At 47.2% G+C, this 27,100-nt stretch overlaps 11 protein-coding genes across 11 annotated transcripts; 4 read left to right on the top strand and 7 right to left on the bottom strand.

Annotated features, from left to right (window-relative positions):
* Positions 1-154: 154 nt before the first annotated feature.
* On the bottom strand, positions 155-2,288 carry N7509_002699 (putative CorA family metal ion transporter; the record flags this gene model as incomplete). The annotated part of the gene is made up of 4 exons (XM_056627336.1): positions 155-251; positions 310-363; positions 425-477; positions 537-2,288. The coding sequence occupies 4 exons, from the start codon at positions 2,286-2,288 to the stop codon at positions 155-157; spliced, it is 1,956 nt and encodes a 651-aa protein (XP_056493131.1).
* A 659-nt stretch (positions 2,289-2,947) lies between these two features.
* On the bottom strand, positions 2,948-3,596 carry N7509_002698 (fungal specific transcription factor domain-containing protein; the record flags this gene model as incomplete). The annotated part of the gene is given in 2 exon segments (XM_056627335.1): positions 2,948-3,396; positions 3,410-3,596. The coding sequence occupies 2 exon segments, from the start codon at positions 3,594-3,596 to the stop codon at positions 2,948-2,950; spliced, it is 636 nt and encodes a 211-aa protein (XP_056493130.1).
* A 55-nt stretch (positions 3,597-3,651) lies between these two features.
* N7509_002697 (fungal specific transcription factor domain-containing protein) lies at positions 3,652-3,983 on the bottom strand (the record flags this gene model as incomplete). The annotated part of the gene is made up of 2 exons (XM_056627334.1): positions 3,652-3,747; positions 3,798-3,983. 2 exons carry the CDS (start codon positions 3,981-3,983, stop codon positions 3,652-3,654), a joined length of 282 nt encoding a protein of 93 aa, XP_056493129.1.
* Positions 3,984-4,454: 471 nt separating this feature from the next.
* Positions 4,455-4,655, bottom strand: N7509_002696 (uncharacterized protein; the record flags this gene model as incomplete). Its single annotated transcript, XM_056627333.1, has 1 exon — positions 4,455-4,655. One exon carries the CDS (start codon positions 4,653-4,655, stop codon positions 4,455-4,457), a length of 201 nt encoding a protein of 66 aa, XP_056493128.1.
* Positions 4,656-5,504: 849 nt separating this feature from the next.
* On the bottom strand, positions 5,505-7,500 carry N7509_002695 (uncharacterized protein; the record flags this gene model as incomplete). The annotated part of the gene is made up of 6 exons (XM_056627332.1): positions 5,505-5,944; positions 6,001-6,489; positions 6,564-6,952; positions 7,031-7,191; positions 7,255-7,261; positions 7,319-7,500. 6 exons carry the CDS (start codon positions 7,498-7,500, stop codon positions 5,505-5,507), a joined length of 1,668 nt encoding a protein of 555 aa, XP_056493127.1.
* Positions 7,501-10,303: 2,803 nt separating this feature from the next.
* On the top strand, positions 10,304-11,473 carry N7509_002694 (Adenosine kinase; the record flags this gene model as incomplete). Its single annotated transcript, XM_056627331.1, has 5 exons — positions 10,304-10,399; positions 10,473-10,814; positions 10,878-11,015; positions 11,084-11,277; positions 11,356-11,473. Coding segments are annotated over 5 exons (888 nt in total), but the record flags the coding sequence as incomplete, so codon positions are not given.
* A 2,482-nt stretch (positions 11,474-13,955) lies between these two features.
* N7509_002693 (sodium:solute symporter family protein) lies at positions 13,956-16,243 on the top strand (the record flags this gene model as incomplete). The annotated part of the gene is made up of 10 exons (XM_056627330.1): positions 13,956-14,017; positions 14,071-14,128; positions 14,182-14,368; positions 14,418-14,517; positions 14,565-14,648; positions 14,706-14,943; positions 14,991-15,161; positions 15,212-15,530; positions 15,580-16,058; positions 16,118-16,243. 10 exons carry the CDS (start codon positions 13,956-13,958, stop codon positions 16,241-16,243), a joined length of 1,824 nt encoding a protein of 607 aa, XP_056493125.1.
* A 78-nt stretch (positions 16,244-16,321) lies between these two features.
* On the bottom strand, positions 16,322-17,606 carry N7509_002692 (Gfo/Idh/MocA family protein; the record flags this gene model as incomplete). Its single annotated transcript, XM_056627329.1, has 2 exons — positions 16,322-17,058; positions 17,150-17,606. 2 exons carry the CDS (start codon positions 17,604-17,606, stop codon positions 16,322-16,324), a joined length of 1,194 nt encoding a protein of 397 aa, XP_056493124.1.
* Positions 17,607-18,129: 523 nt separating this feature from the next.
* Positions 18,130-20,775, bottom strand: N7509_002691 (polysaccharide lyase family 26 protein; the record flags this gene model as incomplete). Its single annotated transcript, XM_056627328.1, has 1 exon — positions 18,130-20,775. The coding sequence occupies one exon, from the start codon at positions 20,773-20,775 to the stop codon at positions 18,130-18,132; it is 2,646 nt and encodes an 881-aa protein (XP_056493123.1).
* A 610-nt stretch (positions 20,776-21,385) lies between these two features.
* On the top strand, positions 21,386-23,005 carry N7509_002690 (Maltose permease MAL61; the record flags this gene model as incomplete). The annotated part of the gene is made up of 1 exon (XM_056627327.1): positions 21,386-23,005. One exon carries the CDS (start codon positions 21,386-21,388, stop codon positions 23,003-23,005), a length of 1,620 nt encoding a protein of 539 aa, XP_056493122.1.
* Positions 23,006-23,945: 940 nt separating this feature from the next.
* N7509_002689 (uncharacterized protein) lies at positions 23,946-26,440 on the top strand (the record flags this gene model as incomplete). Its single annotated transcript, XM_056627326.1, has 14 exons — positions 23,946-24,036; positions 24,089-24,122; positions 24,182-24,231; positions 24,283-24,377; positions 24,431-24,576; positions 24,636-24,819; positions 24,872-24,941; positions 24,999-25,283; positions 25,334-25,384; positions 25,437-25,744; positions 25,796-25,896; positions 25,946-26,118; positions 26,190-26,352; positions 26,413-26,440. 14 exons carry the CDS (start codon positions 23,946-23,948, stop codon positions 26,438-26,440), a joined length of 1,779 nt encoding a protein of 592 aa, XP_056493121.1.
* Positions 26,441-27,100: the final 660 nt, after the last annotated feature.

Here is a 27,100-nt window from a genome sequence, read left to right as displayed (position 1 = left end):
ACAGGCAAGCCCTTGTATAATAATATACATGTACTATAAATAGATACAAGGCCTCATGATGGCCCGCCGAAGAGGCAAATGTACAGAACTACGAATAGTTCCCACTCCCCGAGACGACTTCCGTATACGAGACGTCGTAGAGGCTTTGCCAATGCTATCTCTTCTTTTTTCTCTGTCGTCGCTGCTCCCTCGAACTGACAATGAGTCGTCTCTGCGCAAGCATGACGGCGTAGCGCTGGATTTTGTCACGCCTATGAAGAATTTGTTAGCATTTAGGAGCCAACATAGCATGGGTATCGGAGAACTTACATCAGTAGAAGGGTTGTGACGAAGATGAAAGGGATTGCGATCTTCCAAAAGTACCTAGAAAACAAATTGGTAAGTACTTCGACCGATGGTCATCATGCTTAAGTCCAAAACTCACGAATCACTGTTTTGGATGCCTTGAAAGTCCTTGAAATTCATTCCAAAATACCCCTGAATACGAGATTAGCAAACTGCATCTTCAAAGCGATCGAGAGTGGGACTTGACATGCCGTCAAAAAGGTCATTGGTAGGTACAAACAGGTGACAATGCTCAGTTGCTTCATACTCTCGTTTTGATAAGCACCAATCGTGTTGAAGATAAGATCGATCATGTTGTCAGCGGCGCGCCTCATCTGATCGTATCCTTCAACTATAGTAATACAATGATCCAACGCATCTCCAAGATATGTGTGGCACATGGAGCTGATGGTGATAGTCGTGCCTCCAAGGGTCTTAAGGTTGGGAGTAATGGTTCCAATATGCGGTGTTTCGGCCTGTGGTGGACGAAGCTCAGAGGGGTCGGTTGGTGTAGCTGCCCCAGTCGGGCTGAATGGACCGCCGCGCAATATTCCAATGCCGGGCGTGCCAACAGGTACCGATCGATGATCACGAAGAGCATTGATAACAGCCATCAATGGCTGCATTGAATTACGAAGAATAGCAATTTCGGAAGTCAAAATATAGAGGTTTTTTGACTGGTCGATATTCGGGTCTGTCAAAACCTCCAGCTCCAGGTCTCCAATAGCGTCTTGATAGGCCATGGTGACCGGGATGGCAAGATCAATCACTGCGTCCAGGATTGCTTGAAGCAGCATACTAGCGTCACAGGACTGACGGAGAATTGTTTCGGGTGAGCTAAGACGTCGAACGATCGGAGCTTCAATATCGTCGGCACTCGTTTCGAAGAAGGACGTCACTGTGTTATCTGCGTGAAGGAACACGGAGACTTGCTCTAACGTTACGCACAGCCCTTTTGAAGCAAGTGAAGCATGGCGTTCCATGAATTCGATTCGGTCCTCGTTCGGTCCACCACGATAACGCTGGAGGGTTCGAGCCGTCGCCCTTGACCCATCCGCCACATCGCCGAACTGAGATGCGAATTTCGAATTTTGTAAGCCTGGGCCAGGGCGGACACTCGACCCAACCGTCGCCTTTTCTTTGCCATGCCGGCTTGAGGGTCGTTTGGACCGGAAAAGATCCTTTAACGCGTCCCATATGATATGTCTCTTGGTTGGTCGTCTCATTGTGACAGAGCTCTTACTACTTGAGACAGAGCTCTTCCTCCTTTGCTTATTGTCCCATCCAGTCGGTCCTTCATCTTCCGAATCCGAGTCACTTTTCTCATCGTGGAGCTTGACGAGTTTCTGTAAAGTCAAGACAACAAAGGCGTGATCTGAGTACCAATCGGCCTTGGTGCGATTGGTCGTATGAACAAGATCTTCAATTGCCAGACGATGCAGGCCCTTGTGATTTCCAAGCATCTGGATTACATCCCAGCTTAGCCCGTTCACGTTGATCCAACGGCATTGAACCCAGGATTCTCTTTCGCGTGCTAGGAATGGCCCAAGTGTCTCATTATCGAGCTCGTACTGTCTCATCTCATTCTGCGAGAAGTCAACGACCGTGATCTCGCACTGCCGTTGCAGGTCTGCGGGTAGATTGGAGGACCATTCCGAGCTGTAGGCGGGGAGTGGTTTTGTCGGGTCAATACCCGGTTCTGTTCCTGGTTGCCAGGATGAGTCTTGTGCGAATCCCTCCGGATGGTATGACCGTGCAGTATTCGACCTTCGGGTTCGTCTCTTGGCTGTTTCAGATGTATTGACCCTCGCTGCCGGCACGAACGAGTCCACGATGGATCCTTCTCTTCGGGTAGGGGATATCTGAGAGGAGGGCGAGTCTCGTCCGGCTTCGATATCTATCGTATGAAGGGGCTCGTTGCGGGAGGGGGGTTGCTGGGCATAGTCGAAGGAGTGGACGCTCATGGCTATAAGTAATTAAGGGGGCTGCGAGCGCCCTGTTCCACTTGTGAAATAGTGTCTCTTCATCAGCCCTCGGGAGTAATAAACGAGGGCGAAAATGGTCTTCACGGAGACACAACAATCGCGACAAAGGAGATCCGCATGCCTGCGGGGAAATGACGTTTGAAGTTAATCGGCCACGCAACTAGGCGACACAAGAGACCAAAGAGCAAGCTTTGTATGGCCCTCGAAAGTAAATCGTTCGTGAGCCCAGATTTGACGGAAGCCAAAAAAAAGATGAGTGGGATGAAATAAGATTGGATGATAACTTGGACAAGGTTCCCCCCGGAGAAGGAGAAGGGGCGCGCACAGGGCAACCGCGGTCCAAACAAGACCCAGACTGACTGCACAGCCTCCTGAGTGGAACCTACAACTCTACTCCGTACTCCGTACTACAATTCCCCTACCTCGACAAACTTGACTTCGTTTATCTGCTTCCAAGGTTTAAGCAATACGCTAGGCCTGCAGGTCTTCAACGCCCCCCACCGCGCATTGACGGGGACCCGAAGGCAGCAACATTCTCTGCGTCCGCCTCTCTCTGATTTGCCTTGCGATGCTCGAACCAAAGGTCACCCCATCTGACGATCCACTTAGCTCGTGTCAAAATGGAAGAAGCTTTATCTTCATGCAACATTAGCCGACCTCTCTGGGGCTATAGTTGACCTCAATGCTTGATCTCGGACCTGAGCCAATGCGCCCTCAACCAAAGCCATGCCTTTTTTGGAGCACCCAGGCGGCATGCTTTTGAAAATGTCCACACTCTTGGTCCAAAGATCTACGAAGCTGTTTCTTTCCTCCAGAGCGCTTTCGAGACCACACTCTAATGTCAACAATGTGGCCGCCAGGACTCGGTGGTAATAACACGACCAATGCTGAACACCAGGGCCATCGACCAGTACCTTGTTTGAGAGCAGAATTGTTTCCCGTGCTGCACCCAGACAAACACTCCTGGCCATCAAAGAGGAATAGAACGGTGTCGAAAAGATTGTATCGGCGAAGAATGGGCGATGTAATACCAGCATGACATGGTTGAAGCCTAGTAGAATGTAAGGCTTGGCCCATTGACACAGATCTGGAGAGCTTACGTAGTTCAATGTCAAAGCATTGCCGTTGTACCCAGGACATATTGCTCCATGCTCGCTCATCTTCACTGGCCGCCGCGTACTTGGGCGCGAGATGTGATGGGAGTTCTCCACGCCAGGTCATTAGTTCGGCCTGGTGGTTCATCATTCGACCAACAAAAGACTCCAAAGGATGCCGCTTCTCACTCATGTTCGAAATCTATTCCCGGAAGTATGAGTATGTTTGTTCCCCTGGATTCATATGTCTAGGAACCCACCAAATCAAGAATCTTGCGAACAATGCGGCTAAACTTGGCGTTGGCGACGATGAAGTTAAACCTGCTCATGTCGGAGACGACATCCTACCACCGAGGTTAGTAATCATATAAGCTAAGGAACAATAAATTCTCACAGAAGTGTGTTGTGGGTATGGCGCCTTGGCATCAGTTTCGCGTATGCAAAGCGGCTTGCCATACTCGAGACAAATATCAGATTCCAGGCTATAAAGTGTCCACCAAGTCCGGAGTGCGGACTGGGAATCCATCACTTCCGTTATCATATGACTCGGGCTACCGTTGATGCCTATAGAATAGGCCATTCGGATAGCGGTGCCCAAGTAGTTATATGTCACTGTGAGCACATATTAGTCGGGGCAGAAGACGTTAAATGCGGTGGAAGTGGACTTACAACTAGGCTGTGCTATATGATGTGCATAAATTGTCTATTCACTTGTGAGCATAGATACGCGGAACTGCGAGGAGAAATAATCACCATCATCAGCGCAGCTTGGACAGTGTCTAAGCTATTCGTATTGAACAAGGTTCCAATTAGTCCCTGGGCCTCGGTGAAGTAATAAGATGCCCATTCTGAGCTCTCCGGTCCTTTACTTGAGTACAAGGAGCCTAATGCCAGAACGGAGTAGACCAAGCACTGCCTTTGTCGGGATAGAGACGTGTCTGACTCGGAAGGCGAACTTGACCAAAATTGTTGGTATGCAGACCTGAGAGTGCTCGGTGCCAGAACCGGTATGGTATCACTGACAGCTCCCAAGAAGCAATCGAAATGTGCATCAGCTATTCGCTCCCGTATTATCAACCCCCCCTATTTTGTGTATGCTGTTTGTCGCATATATCAGCTCTTGGAGCGCTCCATTCAGAACAGCAGAGGTTGCCTCTGACTCCCGATCTGAGCGCTTCTGCTTTTTGTTTGGTCGCTCGCTGTCGTATTGGGGGTCATCCAAAAGTCTCTCCACTGGGATCAACAGGTTCATTGTAGAAGTGATTCCATAAAATGACACAGAGCCATTGTCCTCAGAATACATAGTCACTCCAGGTAAATTCTGGTCCGATATTTGGCCACTGTCTTCAGAAGAGTCAGGCGTATATCCATACCTGGGAAATAACTTGAAGTCATACATACCCGATATACTCGCAGTATTTCTAGGCTGTAAGGTTCTCTCGCCAAATACCGCTCGCTCTAGCTCCACTACGCGTGCATTGATAATGTCAAGCCCCCTGGTTCTATTGTCAGGATCTGATGGTACTATAATTAATTGGGACAAACATACCCGGTAATTTTATTTGCTCCTGTAGAAGGATCGTAGAGGCACTCGACATTACTTTTCTCACATGACTTGCAGGGAAGCAGGCCGTCACACTACTAAGTATCAGTCCCGGGGCTGGTATGAAATTCCTGGAATCTTGAGAACCAACCTTCAGCTTCCGAGTCCGGCAAGGATCGCAAGCCTCCGTCGTCTTTCTCCGGGCACCAATTGATGTGTTTAACTTGCGTCCTGGTATAGACATTGGATGAGAAATTCAAGTGTATGGGCTTCTTATCCGGATTAATCATGAGGAGGGCCTGGCCCAGGCAGGTAGATTATAGGACCCCCACTATTGATTATGTCACGCAGATTTGGGGAACCGGGATCCCCCCCCGAGCCTATCACCGGATCTGCGTCCTCCGCAAGCACTACTAGTAGATAATTATATGCGCTCGTAGTATAATTCATCATAAGTCCTTAATTCATTTCTAAATGCAGCTATAATTCTTTAGAGAAAGATATCTATCTAGTAGATATAGATGCCAAAATTCTATCTCAACATGCGTATGAACGTGACTAGAAAAGCCACGCAAGACCTTTTTTATAAACTTTGTTCCACCCAGAGAGGTTTGCGTTTTCAATCGCCTGGATAGCCTCGAATTCGGCCTCCTCGCGATCAATCTCGGCTTTTCCAGTGAAGAGATCGGCGTTGTGAGGCTTGATAAGCTCGGTCTTCTTGAAGAACTTCCAGCCAGTGAAAGCCATCACATAGAGGGGAATTCCGAGATAGGAGGTGATGAAGGTCTTGTAGTCAAAGTTCCCGTATTTCTCAGGGTTGTGGATAAACACGCCAAAGCTGCGGGTGAATGCCACCAGGACGCAGAAAAATAGGGCGATGGAGGAACCAATGATTCCCAGGGGAGCCTTGTATGCCAAGGTTGACTCGTCGACACCCTGTGCGCGGCGAGCACGAATGAAGAAGATGTGAGTGATCAGAAGGGAGATCCAGGTTAGCACTATGGTAGAAAGTTAGAGCCGAGTCATACTTTAGGTACGGGGAAATGTAACATACGTCCGAAGATTGAGACCATGTCAGTGAAATATCCGAAAACAGCCTTGGAGCCACTGGAAACACTCATGAATGCGAGTAGACAGAAGCAAGCCGAGAGCCCCAGGGCATAGATGGGCACACCGGCCGCATTGGTGCGAGAAAATATCTTGGGGGCCTTCTTCTCACGCGAGAGACCATATAGTGTTCGAGTCGCAATGTAGAGATCGGAGTTTGCGGCGGAGAGCACGAAAACAAGGATACAAGCATTGATGATATGAGGAAGAGCAGCAACTTGCTTCATTGCGACAACGAAGGGAGAGGCAGCGGCAGAGCTCTTGGCCTTGGTGGCGAAGGCCAGATCTTGGGAGTTGTACGGGACCAGCATGCCGACGAAAAGAACACTGAGAATGTAGAAGACGATGATTCGCCAGAAGGTAAGCTTGATGGCCTTGGGAATGGTCTTGCGAGGGTTCTGGGCCTCTCCGACGGTAACACCAATAAGCTCGGTACCTGGAAAACAACAGAGTTAGAAGATCCATAAGCGAAGACGCGACAAATCTAGCATGTTTCTGGAATATTCTTACCAAGGAAAGCAAAAGTGGCTTGGACCATAGTGGACCAGAAAGCAAGGAACTTTCCAAGATTGCCGTCGGTATATTTGGTGGCAAAAGCACCAGGTTCTTGCCAATACCGAAAGCCTCGCCTATCATGGTCTGGACCACCGCCCATGGCGAAGATGAAAGTGCAAAGAATTATGCCCAGGATGATGATCACTTTGAAGGAGGAGAGCCAGAACTCTAGCTCGCCGAAGAACTTCACACCAAAGTAGTTGATCACGATGATTGTCACCATAAAGATGGCAATCCATACGCCCGGACTGACATTTTCTGCTGAGGTTTTGGGCCAATATGTGATCACGAGGGCTGCAGCCGTAAGTTGCGTAGGTGGGAGAATAATGTATTTGAGGTAGTAGCTGCCCAGGTGGTTCTATATCAGCATTTTTGTTCTTCTTTCCAAGGTTCTGCCGCGGTGGGATCAAGCGTGTACTTACCACCATCCGAGGGTAAATCCGAGGGCAGGGTCACAGAAACGACCAGCGTATCCTGTGAAACCAGAGGAAAGGGGCAACCAGGCAGCCATTTCACCGAGGCCGCACATGACCGTCCAAACAACAAGACCCATGAAGCAGTACGCGATCAACAAAGAGCCAGGCTATTAAAAATAGTTAGTTTATTGCCCAACAGTTTTAAGATAAATTGGCGATAATTCACATACCCCAGCACTAAAATTTCAAATCAGCAAGGATTCATACACACTTTTTGAATGGGACAAAACTCACGTCAAGGCACTACCAGTGCCAACAATCAATCCAGTACCAATAGCACCACCAATTGCAATCATGGAAATATGACGAGCCTTGAGATCTCGGTGCAGCTGAACCGGCTCATCTTGCTCGCCTTCCTTAGTGTCAATGTAATCGGGCTGCGCTTCGAGAGCGTTGATCTCGTCGGGGTGGCCCATCTTGCCTCAAGTCGAACCAGATCGACTCAAATTTTATAAGCAGCAGATGAGTATGAGAAGAAATGAAAAGAGGCCAGAGCAGCAATGGGAGGGGGAGCTGAAGATAAATAAAATAGAACGTCGCACAGTTCATAAGCGAAACCCGGGGTCAAACTCTACTACATTACCATTACCATTATCATTTATCTTTGTCCTCCTTCGCCCCCTTCGAACAGTGGAGACAAATTCCTGGAGAGACCTCGGAACTAAGATTGTCATGGACTAACTACACCACGTTTGCCTGTGCTCGGATAGTCTGGGCACTTGGCGGTGCTTGGCAGTGGCTTACCGGCCATTCCGTCTCGCTGCCCTCTCTCCTCTTGCTCCGGGTGAGGCGCATCTAGAGTCGACGGTGAGCAAATCAGTCAATCATCCGAATTGCTTAGATTTTTCGTACCGAAAATGAAGCCCGAGAAGTTCAAGAAGTCCTGGTAGTTATCTCATACCGTCTCAGATAAGTTCCTGGAGATATGGATATCCAGATAAGCAAGGCCCACACCAAAGCACCTCTGGGGATAGGCTTCCGGGGTTATGACAAACAGAAACTGCGGTGATTTGCTCCCTCCCCGGAAAACCTTCAGGTATGAAAACTCGCCATCCTTAACGGGGATACCGGGGGATGCCCAGCCTCCGATGCGATTGGAAGGCGACCCCGAATGTAGCCCTGACTAGCCGCTCACGGGAAGGGATTTTTCGAAGCCGGACCCCCTTCAGTCGGCACGCTTCGCCCGAACAGGTCACATTCCAACTGATTGCGGCTCGATGGCTTCTTGGCAATATCTTGGCTCGGCGTTTTTCTCGAGATTTTCCATGTTGCCTCGTCTTGGCAGAATGGCTGGAGGACCCATGGCCAGATAAGCCGATGGGCGCGGGGTACCATGGTTTGTTACGGGTGGTGATTGGGTACTTATTCCACGTAACTCTTTCTAACTTTTTCCCCAGAGTGTGCCCAGGGGCGGTGGAGCCATGTTTACACCTAGTCCGGAGTGCTTGACAACTTGAACCCAGTATATGTCTACAGGTCCCGGAATTTTTCGGCTTCTTCGGCCCCTTCGACGTACAGAAGGAATCGCATTAGAGTTATGCTTTCTCCAACTCGTAAACCCCGCATTATTCCCTCCACAGAATTGAATGTATGACACCAGAAAATTGAGCCTCGTCCTCCGATGATATGGTATTGGCCTGTCTTTCTGCCCCCAATTCTCCAAAATCGGCGCCGCGCCGTGTCAACACGGCATCTGCTAAAATCAGCTGGCGGGGCTGATATTAATTTCATTTCTCATTAGAAGAAGATAGAAATGCTGTCATACTCTATCTTACAGTAATATTCGAAATCAGATTTACCTCTACACTCTTCGACTTAATTCCCGAATTCTACTTTTAAACACGCTAATCCAAATATGGTAATTCCGTCGATCCATTTGTTCCTAGAATGGAATCCGTATTTTATATAACGCGGGTGGGACCTAGTCCTTTGTAAATTACAGGAAACTGCTATACATACGACACCACGCTACTCATGATCTTTTCGGAGTTTGGCTTGGTATCTATTAACATGAGTTCGAGATGATTCCCGTGGTTTCCACGTTATGTTTAACGTCAACTAAGGTTGAGTTGAAATAGAAACTCCACCCATGACTTCTGCTTTTAGAACTTGGTGGGGATCGAATCCCCGTTTGGCCCCCGGGCCAGTCTACGCTTACCTTTTGGCCGGCGTGCTTTCGTAGGTGCTGAAAGTAGTCCTGAAAGACCAAATTGCTTCAGCTACTTCGTCCGGTCCGAGTGAGCTTTTGGCTATTATTCCTGCAATCCTGGTGTTGTGCTTAGACCTTATTTGACTCAAGAGCTTTTTTGAAACACAGCTTGGTAGAGAAGGCTAACGACATACAAGCTAATGCGCCGGATTGCCATTCGTCCTCAGCATTCACTCAATTTTGCTCGCTTGTATGAGGTAGGCTATGTATCATGGGCGAGTAAGCAAATGCTCTTCCGGATCTTTCCTTGTTGGCATAACACCGGACTGACTAATCCGAATATGGCATGGTTCAGGTTCAGGACCCCTATTCGAAGAGCGTGTCGCCGAGGGCACGCGTCTCTTTAAAGGATCTGTGATCGTCGTTAATTAAAGAGACCACTGGAGTTTATTTCTGTAAATTGAGTCCAATGTTTACGTCAAGAACGCAATTTGGAATATTAATAAGGCTCGGGTGTTCCCATTCCGCACTGTGCTTTGCGAACCAGCGTGCAGTAATTAAATATGTGTAGTCATGCGATGATCCGCTGTGACCTTGACTAATTTGCGTCTACTTCAACATGATTTATTCTATAGAGGCCATTTCCTAATGTAATAAACCTTGGAAGAGCGTCATCCACATTTCAAACACCGAGAAATCCTTCAAGGTAGCGTTTCAATACTTACTAAGTTACAGGGGTGGTGAGGGGCATGACAAAGAGGAATGCTGTGTACAGTAACCCCCAGAATGCCACTTCCCCTCTTTTTCACTACCCTGTTCTTCACTTTTCACTCCTCGACAGAGATATGATGCCAAAAATCCTGTGTTTGGAAAATCCTTTACTTGGTAAGACATCTTAGTTTCAGTTCATAATTATCGGCTGTAATAACACGTTCATTAGATGTTCAGGCCTTCGGGTATGACTGTTGCCGACGCGACTCCGGTCTAATTTTTCTTCTAACGGCATAAAAGGACCCCGGAGCTTCTTGATAAGTATGGGTTAAAAGCAAACAATGCCATTCTCGCCACAGAGACCCCACAGGGGTCTCTTTGATGATCTGATTGATAACTGGTCGGCGGAAACGACCGCAGGCGGTGGTGCTCAGAACACAGCAAGAGGGTCACAAGTATGACGAGATTTCTTAGCTTCTTCGCCTTCTTTTTCTTTGCCTCCTTGAAAGTGACAGAAAATTTTTCTAGTATATGCTTCCACCCGACAGTGTCGTCTATATCGGTTGCGTCGGTAATGACAGTTATGCTGAAACCTTGCGAGAGTCGTGCCAAAAAGCAGGGGTTCGTACGGAATACCTCGTCGATGGGACACACCCAACAGGTCGATGCAGCGTTGTTATCACGGGCAAAAACAGAAGCCTCTGCACCGAGCTAGGTGCCGCTAATCATTACAAATTGGAACATTTGCAGCGGCCCGATATATGGAAGATCGTTCAGTCGGCGCAGATCTATTTTGTCGGTGGATACCATCTAACCGTCTGTCCAGAAGCGGCTTTGGCCCTGGCGAAAGAGGCCGCTGCTAAAAACAAAGTATCGCTCGCTTTTCTGTCTTTTCTTAGCACTTCCCAACGTGCTGACCCGTAGTTTCACTAGATTTTCGTGATGTCGCTATCTGCTCCCTTCATTCCAGCTGCATTCAAAGATGCCCTTGACAAGACTGATCCATTTTGGGATTACATCGTGGGCAACGAGAGTGAAGCCCTGGCATGGGCACAATCACATGGAGTAAAGGTAATAACTCGCCGTCTATTAAAATATTATCTGAAAATGAGGTCTTTTTTCACAGAATTAACGTGAAGAAAGTCCGAGTCTGTTCTGCGATCGCCGAGCATCTCGCCAACCTACCAAAAGCAAATGCTCAAAGACCCCGGGTCGTATTGATTACTCAAGGTTCTTCTCCCACCGTCATTGCGGTATCTGGAACTCCAGGATATAAGGAGATCCCTGTCCGCAAGATTTCTGCAGAGGATATTATTGACACGACCGGTGCTGGGTGAGTGTTCCTTGGGTTTTTGAACGAGTAACCCCATTTGGGAAGATCATAAGGCTAATATAATTACTATCTACCTAGTGATGCTTTTGCAGGAGGACTTCTGGCCGGTATTATGCTACAAAAATCGCTGGAAACCTCTGTCAACATGGGACACTGGCTAGCGCACCAAGGGATAAAACAAATGGGCCCGAAGTAAGTGAAAAAGATTCATCCGTGCTTACGTTTGTCCTTACTGAAAATTATAGCTATCCGTTTCCAAATCAGTCCTACACCACGGCATAAAATATTTCACCCAAATTCCTCGGCTGTTAACTGTCCAGTTTAACAAGGCAAGAATTATTCATTGACAGTGAAGCGTACTGCGGGTTTCAACAACTATTTCTCATGTCTATCTTCAAAATTGTCTTCTGGTAATGCTAGAAACCCATTAATGCAAGCTGATTCTAGATTTGAGGGGAAACAATTGAAATCGGAGTAGGATGTGCAATTCGTATGAAACCTACTCACATTTATATATAATGTATGTTGGCTTCAGATCACGCTGATCGATCCTTGGTAGGCAGCTCGTGCAAGGGCCAAACTCTTTGCTGCAATGCCGAAAATGTGAGTCGCGAATACTAAATCAATGGAGCGACGCTGACGTAAACAGTTTTTGATTGATATTCTCAACGTTTGCACCGAGCCTAGTGAAGGTGGTGGTGGTGGCACTAGTGGTGGCCATGGCGGTAGTACTGGCTGATTGTTGACTTTGTACACACCTATTGCCTAGGCACATAAAGATGCCGACGAAATAATTTTGATCAACTGTGCTAGAGTTGCTTTGTTTTCTTAAACACCCTCAACAATTAAATGGAGCGTATCGCAGACCTCAAAAACAGAAGCCAGGGATATAATGACATGATTTCAGTTCTTGCAGCTGAGAGCTCTATGTTCTATATTATCAACCGAACAGAAGAAAAGGTGACGCCTCCCAAACGCCCACCTTGTTCGTGCCAAATTATTTCATGTCAAAGGAGTGTAAATGAAGGCTGCTGTCATGAGAAGATCAAGACGTAAGAGACGAAGAAGGGGATCTTGTCAGACTGTTGGGGTTCCCGCTCTGTTTGGCCTCTTGGCATTGAAAGATTCGATCAAATTCTCAGGCAAATTACGGTATTATAACAAAGACCCATCTTTTGTTACCAGGGAATACAATACAGTCTGGCATGGGTTCCTGCGGGAAATGCTAAAATTAGACTAGCGTGTTTTTAAGCTAGGATTCGGGAATTCAAGCCCAAGAGTGTAGAGGTAAATCTGATTTCGAATATTACTGTAGATCATGAAAGTAGGATGTTTAAAATATCGTGTTGGGATGACTACCGCCCGGGCACTGGCCCCAGGCGTGTCTAGCCCTGGAGGTGGACTCCATTCCCCCTCCACTCCCCCAAAATATATCCAAGTTATCATGGTATTACAGGAATTGTGCCTTGGGGTCTACTGAAACTTGAACCTCCAAGGTTGAATGATCGTATAATCGGTTTGCCAAATTCCATTACTAGTATGATGTAGTACATCTCCGACAGAGGTTCGACATTTGATTATGAAAAGTCCTAATCTTCCAACTTACAATATCAAACTAAAGGTTCTGAGAAATTAAAGCTCTGCCAGACTACCTTTCTCGCAAATGTAAAAAGAAATAATTAGTCGGTGAGTGAGTGGTGATATGTGCATTCCTGGGAAACACATAAGTTCAGGCCCTTCAAGTTCTGCTTACAGGCAAAACATTTGCTATATAAATTCTGACATCATTGAGCCTAAATATATTGTCAGAAATATGTCTTAGTCTAATTTGTGCAATAGTCGGCTAGGGCCAGACATGCCAGTGGATGATGATTCCATAAAATATAAAGAATTATGTCAGGCACCTGGGCAGTATATACCTAGGTATGTAGAGCACGGCCAATCTACTGCTGCCAGTGGTACTACCAAGTTCATCCAGGCGAGTCCCAGCCCTGGAGGAAAATATATTGAGCAACAGCCTGGGCCTGAGCGTAAATGAGTTATTTTCACCGAGCGACTCGTTACGATCAGATTTGTCTCAACATTCGAGCGTCTTTCGTGCTCCTACATTCTCCTCAGTTCTCACCTTCAAGTTGGACCTAGCCACTCATGAGTAACGCGTAGGAGAGAAAATGAAGATTGGAAAACTAGATAATCACCGAGAAACAATAGAATTTATAAACAGAGTAGTTTCGGAATTGAGTTACTTATTTCGAGCGGAGCACATCATTTTAGGTGTTAATCGCAGCAGCACTGACAATCGCCATGGAATACGCCAAGCACGCCATGTTGTTCGTGATCTGTTTTCTCACCTTTCTTACCCAAAGCGACAATTTTTTGACAGGCAATTTTAAGCTTGAGGATCTAGCTAATATTTCTAAAACCCCATGGTTATTCGGCCGATATATTTTGCAATTGGAATAGTATAAAGACGAAGCTAAAATTGATTTCAGCTATTGTATATTTCCTGCGAAATTCAAGGGACCTTGGAATTTGATCGGCCATGTCACAGATCCAAGTTCCTGCCCGCTCTCTCAGGGAGTTGGATATGGAGTTGTCATCGGTGTTGGATTGGCATTTGCAGCAGGTAAATCCAATGATGATGCTTTGATTTTCGAAATCAATGCTAATAGGCAGGAATGATACTTGTCACGAGAGCGCTGAAAAAGACAGTGGGAGAAGACAATTCAAATGCCGAGACGTCAGTTGCAAGCACATCGTGTCTAATAACTATTTCTCACTAAGCTTGACTAGTTTTATTGTGGCCAATCGGAATGTCGGTACCGGCTTAGTCGCGTCGGCCGTCGTCTCGGTGAGAAGCAGCTTAATGCTTTCGATGCCGACCAATGACTAACTTAATATTAGTCTTGGCTATGGAGTACCATGCTCTTAAGTACAGTTCTAGTGGCATATCAATATGGCATCAGTGGCCCCTTCTGGTACGGTGCTGGCTGCTCGCCCATGATTGTTTGCTTCGCCTATCTCGGAACCGTGTGCAAAAGCCGGGTACCAAGCGCACATACCGTGTTAGAAGTCGTGAAGATACGATATGGTAAGTTTATTCTCAGTTTATCACTATGAACCTTGGCTTACCTTCTAAGGCACTGTTGCTCATCTGAGCTTTACATTCTTGGCGGTTGTGAATAATTTATTCAACACGATCAACATGATTCTGGGTGCTTCATCAACCATAACATACTTGTAAGTCTACAACAAGACGTTATTGAGCATATTTCTCACTATATTAGAACTGGAATGCACATTGTGGCTTCCACATTCCTGTTACCTCTTGGGGTGGTTATATACACGCTTACAGGTGGTATCAAAGCAACGTATGTTTTCAGCTGCTCAATGCCAAGTGGCGTGAACTAATGCTACGTAACTTCTAGCTTTCTGACGGATTATCTGCACACATTCATTATATTGATTCTTTCTTGCTACCTAACCACTAAAGTGCTCCTGTCTGATGAAGTCAAGTCGATCGGTGGATTGTATGACCTCGTTATTCGGGCTCAGCCCGACCATGTCATCGACGGGAATTACCAGGGCTCGCTTTTAACCATGACTTCCCAACAAGGAATATTCTTCGGAATAATTCTTCTTGTGTCAAATTTTGGGGCGGTAATAGTGAGTATCATAACGCTTTCGATAGAATACTCGCTCACTCTGTACAGATGGACACTGGATACTTCACGAAAGCATTCGCTGCATCACCAGGAAGTGTTTTACCAGGCTATGTTACCGGAGGAATATTTTACTTCAGCATCCCATGGGCTATTGGGACTATCATGGGAATGTCCGCTCTAGGGCTAGAGAGTTCAAAATCGTTTCCAACGTATCCACGAGTAAGTGCTAGGAGACGAAATTTCCAAGTGACCTACCTAACGGAGTTAAGGCCATGACACCTACGGAAGTAACAAATGGACTAGCCCTGCCATATACAGCAATAGCAGTAGCCGGAAAGGGCGGAGCTGTGGCTATTCTTTTGATGGTTTTCATGGCGGTGACCTCCACTTTATCCGCCCAGGTAATCGCAGTATCGTCGATAGTTGCTTTTGACGGATACCGAACATATTGGAATGTCAACGCAACAAACAAAGATGTGATTCTATGGAGTCGGGTGGGTGTCATCATATTCGGGCTTGTCGCTGCAGGTCTTACTACTGTTTTCCACTATGTCGGAATTGACATGGGCTGGACTCTATATATGATAGGTAAGAAATCCCGATTGGCCTTGGGAAAAGACGTCTAACAAATCTGAAGGTGTGGTTACATGCCCGGGAATTTTTCCTTTGGTTCTTACGTTCCTCTGGAGACGGCAAAGTCGGATTGCGGTAGTTGCATCAGCCTATCTCGGGCTGGCATCAGGACTCGCCGTCTGGCTTGGGACGGCGTACCGATTTTATGGTGAAGTGACTGTCTCTACGACAGGCCAGACTCTACCATGCATGTATGGTACTGTCGTCTCGGCCTTCAGCCCACTTCTGTATTCCGGTTTGATTTCCCTATTTGCCCCTTCGGATTTTGACTGGGGAAGTCTGGCAAACAAGAGCCTGGAGGTAAGCCCAGAGAGTGAGTCTCACGAGCAGACCCAAGAAATTACAAAAAGCGAAGAGATTTTAGAGTCAACGCAAAGACGCTGGGCGCGATACGCTCTTATATGGGCGATTGCAACATTCCTAGGTCACTGGGTGCTTTGGCCACTTCCTATGTATGCTGCGCGGTTTATCTTCAGCCGGGGCGTAAGTCAACACGGAACAGAAACTTATCTACAGATCATAAGCTTACCAATCATGAATAGCTTTTTATCGCGTGGGTGGCTATGGCAATTGTTTGGCTCTGGCTTACATTGTTGACGGTTGGTCTATACCCACTGTGGGATGGACGGAAGCGAATCCTCCTGATTTTCCAAAGAATGCTTGCATAATTAGACATATAAATACAAGCAGTGGAGCTGGGGGTCAAAATTGGAGATATAAATCTACTATTTGATATCTAGAATCTTTCAGAACTGCACAAGATCTTTCACCTGCACCACTTGCCCGGTTCGGATTGCCCTGTTAGCAGCAATTCCGGTCAAAATTGACATGGCCCCATCAACATGAGAAGCAGCGCGATTGAGATCGTCTGGCGCCGGAGTTCCAAAAAGATCATTGAGGAGTTTTGGATCTCCGCCACCGTGACCTCCCTCTCCCTCGATAATGGGTATTTCAGTTGGTGGGGCAAACATGGGATGTAACGTAATTTTCGTATGGGCCACGGCTCCCTCTTTGCTTTGATCACCGCCAGAGTTGACGTAAGACTGCTCGAGAACGTCCATCTCAAGGCGGCCTCGAGTTCCATTAAACGAGACCCGGAAGCCCTCCCATGGGCAATATGCGACTAAGCTGTAGGTCAGGATGGCCCCGGACTTATAGCTCACCAACACACCCATTGTGTCTTCGATGTTGATCCCGTCGCCGAATACACTTTGGTCGCGATAGTATCCATCTTCATGCTCTGCATCGAGATACATTTCTTTCAATTGTGGATGATCTTTCATGTGAAGCGCAAAAGGGTCATCAACAGCGGCGGCGCTGCCATGGGCACGAGAATAAAAATTCGTCTCTCCTCGTAACTCGGCATTTTCCTTGCCATAGAATTTCAGGTCTCCTTGGGCGAATACCGTTTTAGGCTGACTTCCAAGCCAGAAATTGACCAAGTCAAAGTGATGAGTTGATTTGTGCACGAGCAGCCTCTCCACTATTGCGTTTGTCCCGATGCCAACGGCGAAAGTAGTCAGCGCCATGTCGAGTATTAAGCATCCATTCAAAATGAACTGAAGTGACTTGACCAATAGAACCATTTAGCAGCAGTTCGCGAATTTTGGTATTGTGGGGTGCGTATCGGTAGTTGAATGTGACACGTAGCTGCTGTTTGGTGGCTTTCACTGCATCAAGAATTTCTTGACATTTATTTTCGTCCACTGTCATGGGCTTTTCACTGAGAACGTTGCACCCTAACTCCATTGCTCGGATGATATACCAGTGATGTGTCCGGTCGATAGTTGTCACTATCACCGAATCTGGCTTGGTTTCTTCGATCATACGGTCAAACTCCGTGGCCATATAAGTTGGTAGAGCCTCAGATCCGAGCTCCTGTACTCGACTATTCGCAACATTCATTCGAGTCTGATTGGTATCACAAAATGCCACAAGGGTTGCGGTGTGCTTGAAATCTTTGACAATAGCATTATAGAAGAACGCTGCTCGGCCTCCCGTGCCGACCACGGCATACTTGGTAGGAGCCATATTGTTACCTTTATGATAGTGAATATAAGACGAAGTTCCAAAGATTAAAAGGAAAGTGAAAGTGTGATTTCCGAATGCGGTGAGCAGGAAAGCATCTCTTGGGCTTCTCGGTTTTCCGTCATGTTGTTTTCCGAGTCGTACAGCTACCCCTCACAACCAAAGGATCACCCCGCAAGGACCCTGGATCCATCGAGTTTTTCCATCAATAGAATGGTTGCATACAGTACCAAATAATTTTATACCCCACGCTATCCAATAGCTTCCCCAGAAAAGGTACATTTAGCTCTATGCCGTTCGATCTCGCCGGTCCTGCTCGTCAACTGCAGTGGGGGCACCGGGTACAAATAAGCCGAGGTGATAGTAAAAAAAGCAAGTGTCACTTCATCGTAGCTACTGGTGATAGCACGCACCGAATTAGGGCGGAAGCTCTTTCGAAGTATCATGATATTATTTTCTCCTCGGGCTTAATCAATGTTCTTCATCCACGTGGAAGTAATGAAGTAATGAATTGGTAGATACTACTTTATCTGATAATTTGCCTATGCTTCAAATATTGCCCAATATTCGCCAGGTTGGAGATAGCGGAGACACCATAGCGAGCAGTCTCATTTGTACTGACCCAAGGAGCCTCCTCGCCTGCCCTGAAATATTCAGGAGGTGAAGTTTTGAGAATGGTCCAATCTAGAAGATCTGTGTATCCATCTGAATCGAAAAATTGATCCCAGGCCGCATCTGCAAGAGAGTCACTGCTTTGTTTTACGGCTGCAAACGCTGTGAGGGTGGAGTGACTTTGCCTCCAGGTCGCATGGTCGGGGAATTCAAATCCGAATTCTTTGCGCTGAATATCAGGCCCTCCATTATATGATCGACAATATGCTAGCCAAACTTGCATAAAGACTTCCATGGAAGATGAGTCTCCTTCTTGAGTAAAGTAAGATAGCTCTGCAATGACCTCCGGAAATCCAAAAAGCATAGATAGGTGGGATATGGCGTATTCTGGGGTTGGGGTTGGGCATTCGCGTACTTCTCCATTTGAGGGATCTAGCAAAATTGAGTTGTTTCCGATCCCATGCTTGAGACTAGCAATTCCCTCCAATAGTCGAAACAGGAGTTCGCGAAATTTAGGCCATCCATCTACTCGTCTCTCCCATGCCGTTAACCATGTAGCAAGAAGAGGACCGCAATCTAGGCCAATATTTGTCATTGCAAAGCCATCTGGAATGCCAGCGTGTTTCTGAACTTTGCGATGAGAGTCCAGGACCAGCAATGTATTTTGGCACTCTTGGAGCTCCGATATCAGATCGCCAGTACGTTCATCTCCTGTGAGGTAGTAATATATGCGACGATATAGTACGTTGGATATTCTCAGTTGCTTAGAGCTGTCGCTGAAGTGTTGTACTCCGTGTCGTGTTCCGAACCCCTTGAAATTTCCAGAGTGGTAGACATCAACCTCCCCTGTATGTCTTGTCATAGCCTCTGCCATTTTGAAAACATCAGCTCTTCCTGTGTGCAGGAAGTACAACCAAAGCCATGAATCGGTGGAGAGCTCCGAGTTGTCCCAGGCAAACCCTCCAACATCGTAGCGCCAAGCATGCCGATACGCATCGTAGGTATGCTGGACATCACCGTAATCCCAAAAGCCATACCATCGATTCTGCTCAACTTGCTGATGATAATAGTTGAATAATAAATTGAGGTTTTCTTCGATCTCGATTTCTTTAGGGGATGGGGATTTCCCCGATATGCGGAAGTCGGGAGCCCAACACCCGTGAAAAGCATGAGCATCATGCATATGCGTTGCAGTAGCCATCAGGCGAGGGGGGCTGCGCACAAGGAATGAGAAGGCACTAAAAGAAGGATTCGAAGGCACATCGCGGAATGGCTTGAGAATTATTTGACTGGTTCTTGCAATGCCGTTCGCAGTAGCAAATCCAGGTTCGAAATCTTCGTAAGTCACATTGAGAGCTTCAAGTTGTTTGTCATAGCTGTCTAGGCCAAGTCCATCATGAAATGGTGCCGTTTCCAGCGGCTCTGCAAGAGGAGAGTATAGCCAAACAGTAATAGATGCCTGACGGGATGTTAAGTCATCCAGGTCCAGCTGGGTTGGATAGCGTTCCCAAAAGTCAGACATGCCAATGGCGAGACCTCCATTCTCAGTGGATCCTACAAAAGCAGTCCCGTCAGACCTTCCACCTGCAGTAACCTTGACCCAAGAACATTCTGGCTTCGTCCGTTTCTTGATGGCGAAACCGTCAGATGAAAGTTGGCTGAGTGAATACGAGTCCCAAGATGGGATATATGAAAGACCCCTGGTAATTTCAGTTCTGGTCCAGTCTGTTTTGTTTAGACAAACATGGCGACCCGATGTCTGATCCACTCGATTCTTTATCGTAGGTCCGTGTCGTAGACCAGATAGGCCCTTGACCTCTTCTTTCAAAACGCCACCGCCAGAGCCCCCGTAACGAATGTGACGATTGTGAAGTTCGCTATCGTTCAATGGCACAAAAAAGCGCAGTCCGAGAGATGTGAGCGGCTGGTCGGGGTCTAGGTCATGGATGAACGAGTGGATTATCTTGACGGATGATGCATTAGAGTGGATATAGAATCGCACATCGAATGGAAGTTGACCATTGTTGTTTTTGTCCAGGACAACTCCGGATGCCTTGATTAGAGCTCTGTTGAATGAAGTATTTTCAACTTCGACCGATTTGACGAGGGTGTTGTATGGCTTGCCATCGATTGATGCGATCACGGTAGCTCCCGAGCACACCAGTCGCCCATCGATCGCAACGTCTTTCAAGATCGATGAGCCACCTTTTGGGGGAAAATTGACTTGAAGACCCTGTGGTGTGATCACAGAAAGACAATTCTCATTATGAACTATTTGAATTTCTTTTTTCCCCTCAGCTGACCATGGCGCACCTTTGATTGTGTACTCTGTGCTGTACCCAATGTCGCCGCTGACGGAGTGGGCGCTCCATTTAAGCGAATCGTCCGGCCAATAAGCAAGTTCACGCGAATCAAGCGGCCATTGGTTTCCATTTGCCTCAATAACAAAGTTTTGGCCTGGCGGGTACATACCCTTCGGCCATGGCATTCCAAACGACACTCCATCTTCCAGGGCCTGGGGACCATCACCGGTCAGCCAGCGAAGATTAGGGGTCGACATGTTAGCGAAGTAAGTGTTAATATTGCGCTCGGACCGTCCGAGAAACAAGCGTCACAAGCAATGCGGGACAAGAGGCCAAGAAAAGCGTGGCAGGGGTGAAAGGAACTTCATTTCAGCACGCTGCTGGGACGATCGTGAGTCTTTGACGGTTTCCTCAGCGGGGTTCCGTTGTAGACGACACATCACGCCACCGTTCGAGGATTGGCTTTGAATTAACGGTTCACTAGCACACACTTTGATCCCAACTTCATTTCCAAATTCCACCAAAGAAAACTCCCATTCCCATACCCACCAAAGTATAATCACATAGGGCTCGGTTCCTGTTTACCCGGTTTTTCCAAAACAGTTTAATCTCGGTCGATCGATAGCCCGCAGATGTTAACCAGAGCACGGAGATTGCTCCATCTGGGGTATTTGGGTTTTCTGGGGCAAGCTATCCCCCACATTTGCCTGTCTGAGGGTGCGGAGTCGTTGCCAGGGATGGCGCCGCATTCTGCGGTACAAAGAGGGCCGAAGGCGCTGACACAGGGCGAGATGCAAATCATCACCACCACTGCGAACTAAGTCTCACTACGTTTTTCCCTCGTTGAGGTCGGCTCTCTGATTCAATATGTCAGAGCACCAAGAAGATGTTCGTGATCGGACTACCACCATGGTCGTTCACGATAAGGATGAGGAGAATTATGCCTCGGCCATGGAGACCCTAAAAAGTGCCCAGAGAGCTACTGAAGATGAACATGCCATGGGGCTACGCGAAGGTATTCGGAAATACCCGAAAGCAGTTTTCTGGTCCATCTGGTTCTCCTCGGCGTTGATTATGGAAGGCTTCGACCACGCATTCGTCAGTGGCTTCTTTGCTTTCCCTGCCTTCCAAGAGCGATATGGCACCCTGCAGAGCGATGGATCTTACCAGGTCCCCGCAAACTTGCAATCAGCTGTCAGTAATGGTGTGAATGCTGGGGAAATTGTAGGTCTGTTGATAAACGGCTTGCTTGCAGATTGGATTGGTTACCGATGGGTCATGATCGGCTGTCTCATCCTCATGACAGGTTTCATATTTCTGCAGTTCTTTGCAACCAGCATTTACATGTATCTCGGAGCCGAAATTCTACTGGGAGTACCATGGGGTGTTTTCCAAACTCTCACAACGACATACGCTGCTGAGGTCTGCCCCAACGTCCTGCGACCTTATCTCACGATGCTGGTGTCTCTTTGTTGGAGCATAGGCTACCTTCTTGGCACCGGTGTTCTCCGCGCATTCCTTTCGTCACACGGGCAATGGGCTTACCGGATTCCGTTTGCATTGCAGTGGATATTGCCAATTCCTCTGGCCATCGGAATCTTCCTGGCGCCAGAGTCACCTTGGTGGCTCATTCGGAAGGGTCGTGTCCAAGAGGCAGGAAAGGTACTACATAAATTACGATCCAAGGATAGCTCAGAAGACGAAATTGCGGACACTCTGGCAATGATGGAGCAAACAGTCAAAATTGAAAACGAAATGAAGACGACAAGCAGCTACTGGGATCTATTCAAAGGGGTCAATCTACGTCGCACTGAGGTCACAGTTGGGACTTACCTCATACAAGAGCTTTGCGCGCCACTCGTCGCTTATATCGTTTATTTTCTGGAGCAAGCAGGTCTTCCTGCCACATCGTCATTTGACTTCGGCATGGGTGAATATGCCCTAGCAATAGTAGGCGTGTTTATTGCTTGGTATCTAGTTCCAAGGTTGGGCCGACGTACCTTAGTCCTGACCGGAACTGCTTTCATGACCGTCACAACTTTTGTTATCGGCTTTATGGGAATTCCCAGCATCAGCACCCATCCTAATATAGGCTACGGGATTGGCAGCATTTTATTGATTGAGTACTTCGTCTTTTTCATCACCATCGGCCCGATCATCTACACGATTGTGACTGAGATTCCTTCCAACTATCTCCGGAACAAGAGCGTTGTTCTTGCCCGTGCTGTGTACAACGTTGCAGTCTTGGTCTATGGACAGCTTGTACCCCACATGATGCAAAAGGCCTCCTGGAACTGGGGAGCCAAATCCGGCTTCTTCTACGGGTCTATCATGGGTCTTGGCTTGATATGGGCGTATTTCCGACTTCCCGAGACGAAGAACCGAACATTTGCGGAAATGGACATTCTGTTCAAGAATCAAGTGAAGGCACGAGATTTTGAAAAGACGAAAGTAGATATTGCTAGTGAGACGGTGTCTCAAGATTGAATCATCTGGGTTAGTCTATACGTACCAATGCTTATTTAGGTTCGGGGTGCAGCTTGATAAGTTATGCTGGATTTTAATTTATAGTACTTTCAGAGTTCGGCACAGAAACGACGTAAATTCATGATCAAAGTAGTTCCACACCCCGTTCCAACTGTACTTGATTCAAGTTCCCATTCGGAGTATTGTTATACTATGTAGCTACTAGAGTAGTACTAGTAAATCCTTGTATATTCTGGGACTTGCCTGCAGGTAATGGGCATTTTGCCCTCTTGAAGTTGGCGTCGACTTGGCGTCGACGACTTCTAGGTTGCCCTTTTAGGTATGCATCATAAAATAGGTGAGATTTCAACTCAAGATCTATTGCAACTTTCCCATCAATTGATCTCCGGCTTTGCGTGAAATTTTTCTCCCAAAAATCTGTCTAATTTGATTGATGACCCCCAGAAATTCATCCATGTTGGAATCCACCCTATACGAGCGCGACGACATTAATCAGACCCGCTTGGATTGATGCTTCCAACTCCATGCCCAATATTAGATCTCCTATAGACAATAGATCCACCAGGAAAAATGGTCTCCATGACTGTTTTGAAATTTCTGTTGTTCCTTATGTCTTGTAACCAACAAGGTGAAAAAGTCGAATTTGTTCTGTAGTGTCCAGTGAGATATCGCATAGGAGCACGGCAGACCCTTCGGCATCCGAAAGGGGTACCAACGCTGGGCAAGCGGGGGCGGTGGAGGATTCCGGGGTGCCTGGGGGGTTGTGGGCCGCCATCGATTGGCTCGCGGACATCCCGAGAGTCTTCTCCTCTCTTCTTCCCAGGTTGCTTCGGCTGACACCCAGGTTGCTTCGGCTGACAATCCAGCTTGTACGAGTATATCAACTCCCCAATACCCCCCCAATTGATCTAGCAAAAAAAGGCAAATTAGAAACTTGACAATGACTTCCAACAAACGTGCTCGCTATGATGATGATGTGGTTCAGGATGGGGAGTTGACATCGGCCGCGGAAGGCTTCTTTGAAGCTCTTGGTATGATTGAAGCCTCCTTTGAATTTTCCCAACTGACCAAATTCTTGAAAAGCCGAGGCTGGAGTTACGCACTGTTTCGTCAATCTGTACGTCTACCCAATTGGTTCAATGAACTGAACATCTGGTGATCTGACCCGTCCACTAGAGGGAGCGATCACCCTGCCATGCTTGAAGCCATGATTAAAGCCAAACAAGGTGCGACAATGCCAAGATAAATGGAGATCCACGGGACTAACAATCATCCAGAGAAGTTGGCCAAGTTTCCCAACATAATCACCTGTCCTTCGGAATTGGTGGCACTGTCGGCAGCACTTGGATACGCCCAGGTCACAGGCATCCCGGTATGAGCTCCATCGGTTTTTTCTTCAGGATTGTTTTGCTCATTTACTATTAGCAATGCGTCCTTGTTCACGTTGATTGCGGAACTTTAGCCTTGGGACAGTCGGTCCATAATGCCTCGATCGGCCGAGTCCCCGTCCTCTGTTTTGCTGGCCTGAGCCCCTTCACCCAAAGAGGGGAACTTCTAGGCTCCCAAACCGAGTATAAACCACCTGGCTCTATTCTCATTCCTGCCAATGCTAACAATTGAATCCGGGAAGGTTTATTCATTGGTTACAAGATGTGCCCGATCAAGCCGCAATCGTTCGGCAGTATTGCAGGTACTCAGCAGAAATCAAATCCGGCCGTAATATCAAAGAAATGGTGAACAGAGCATTGCAATTCACCTTGTCCGATCCCAAGGGCCCAGCCTACCTCATGGCAGCAAGGGAAGTCCTCGAAGAGGTAATTAAGATGATACCTTCAACCAAGCACGACTGCTAACCCTCGTCTGCAGAAAGTTGATAGAGAATTTCTTGAAGAAGAATTGCTCAGCCCTATCGTTGCCAGTGCATTGCCGGATTCAGGTAATAATTCCTCGATAATGATTATCAACACAATCTGACTTTTTGCTTGCTTATAAGAGGTTGAATACATCGCAAAAACTCTCATGAGTGCGAAGAAGCCTCTTGTTATCACGGGTTATTTGGGGCGCAACCATAATACACCTGCTCTGCTCGAGGCGCTTTGTGACAAGCTACCAATTAGTGTGGTTGAAATGGTCGGTTCTGATGTCTGTATCCGCAGTGACCACGAAGCCTATCTTGGTGTGACAGTTACTACACATCCGGCAGTTTTAGAAGCCGATGTCATCTTGATTATGGACTGTGATGTTCCCTGGATTCCAACTGCTGGAAAACCAAAGAAAGGTTGGAATAAAGACTTCAGGACACCCAACGAGCATTCACTGACAGTATAGGCACCAAAATTATTCACCTTGATGTCGATCCACTGAAGCAGCAGATGCCCCGTACGTATCCACGATATGTTTTCATTGACCGTGCATGACTGAATTCTTTTAGTATTTTCTATTGGTGCCATTCGAAGACTCAAGGTGAGCGGCGAGCTTGCTTTGCAGCAATTGAATGGCTTTATAGATCGCCAAAGCCTGGACAACAAACAATACTCTGCGGAATTTGAGTCTCGCCGGGCGCGCTATACAAAGTGGCGAGCGAACCTCAAATCTCTAGAATCACCCTCATCTGAAGGCATTGTCACCGTACCCTATCTAGCATCACGACTGCGGGAGCAACTTCCACAAGACACGACTTTCGTCATGGAAGCCGTCACTAACGCAGGTCATTTGATTCATCATTTGAACTTGACCAAGGTAATCCAGCCAGTGCATTGTCTGAAATTCATATTCTAACGTCAGAATCAGCCAGGAAGTTTACTTGGCAGTGGTGCAGGTGGATTGGGCTGGGGAGGCGGCGCCACTCTGGGCGCTAAGATGGCCAAGCCAAATTCTTTTGTCTGTGGACTGTGAGTACATTGGCTCAAGCATATGCGGACACCTCTAACAAAATCCCAGAGTTGGTGACGGAACCTACCTCTTCTCGCAGATGGAGAGCGTCTATTGGATTGCAAGGCGTTACGATGTGCCATTCTTGCTTATTGTCCTGAATAATGGCGGATGGAATGCACCGAAGGTCTCCGCTTTGCTGGTCCACGAGGATGGATTATCATCAAAGTCCAATAGAAAAGGTGACTAAAACCAGGTCTTTCAAGTTCATCCTGCGAAGAAGGGTCAATGCTGATAATAAGCAACGAAATAGATTTGAACATATCCTTTGAGCCTTCGCCAGACTACCCAGGGATTGCCTCTGCCGCAGGGAATGCCTGGGGGGCCACGGTCAAATCACAGAATGAGTTGGACCCTGCCATCCAGCAAGCAACAGAGATCGTGCAAGCTGGGAAGTGTGCTGTTATTGAAGTTGCGTGAGTGTATTCTAACTGTTGAAGGGATGAACCAAAGAGCGATAGGCTAACATTCTCAAGTGTACCATCCATTTGGAAAGAGACCTAGACGAATCTTGGGGGTATTGGCCAAATATTGATGAGATGCGCTACATATGAACCCTTTCCCAGGCTTCTCGAAGCTCCTTATGGGGGGGGGCCTTGCAAGTTGACAAGGAATGGGTCTTTTGTTCTGGCTAGCATGCCCAACAGAGCATCTGGTTCGACCTCATCAGTCACTCGCTCTCTATCTGATTGGTGTGCGGGCGGCAACCGCATACCACAGAGTTCTCTTTAAAAAGGGCTAGACACATCGACACTCATGCAAGTTATAAATTAGCCCTGATGCTGTTTTATTTGAACCGGCAATGCCACACAACTACCCAGGCGGAAAACACTGTTTTTAATCTAAAGCTTGAGCGAGAAGTTAGCAAAGCTTCAATCCGCATAGTACAAAATTCCGGGAGGCGAGTCACGAAGACCTTTCAGTACATTCTTTACTTATGACTAGTAGGCATTGTTCAGGAAACAACTTGGACTTGAATTAGTGTCTATTCCACAGGATCTAGTAGGTAGGAGCCTGTAATTGTATTAGATTTGTTATTTTTGTACAGTATCACATTAAATGTGAGCATTGCGACGCCATCCCGATGCTACTTCCAATCACACCACGTAAGCCATACATCCGTGAGGATATTCAAACAATATAAAGGGTAATTGGGTACAAGAA

This window comes from Penicillium cosmopolitanum (assembly GCF_028827165.1).
Source record: "Penicillium cosmopolitanum strain IBT 29677 chromosome Unknown utg000004l:1.0-4361866.0:1.0-4365735.0, whole genome shotgun sequence".
Lineage (NCBI taxonomy): Eukaryota > Fungi > Ascomycota > Eurotiomycetes > Eurotiales > Aspergillaceae > Penicillium > Penicillium cosmopolitanum.
Note: the sequence above shows the minus strand (reverse complement) of the source record. Positions and strands in the feature narration are given on the sequence as shown.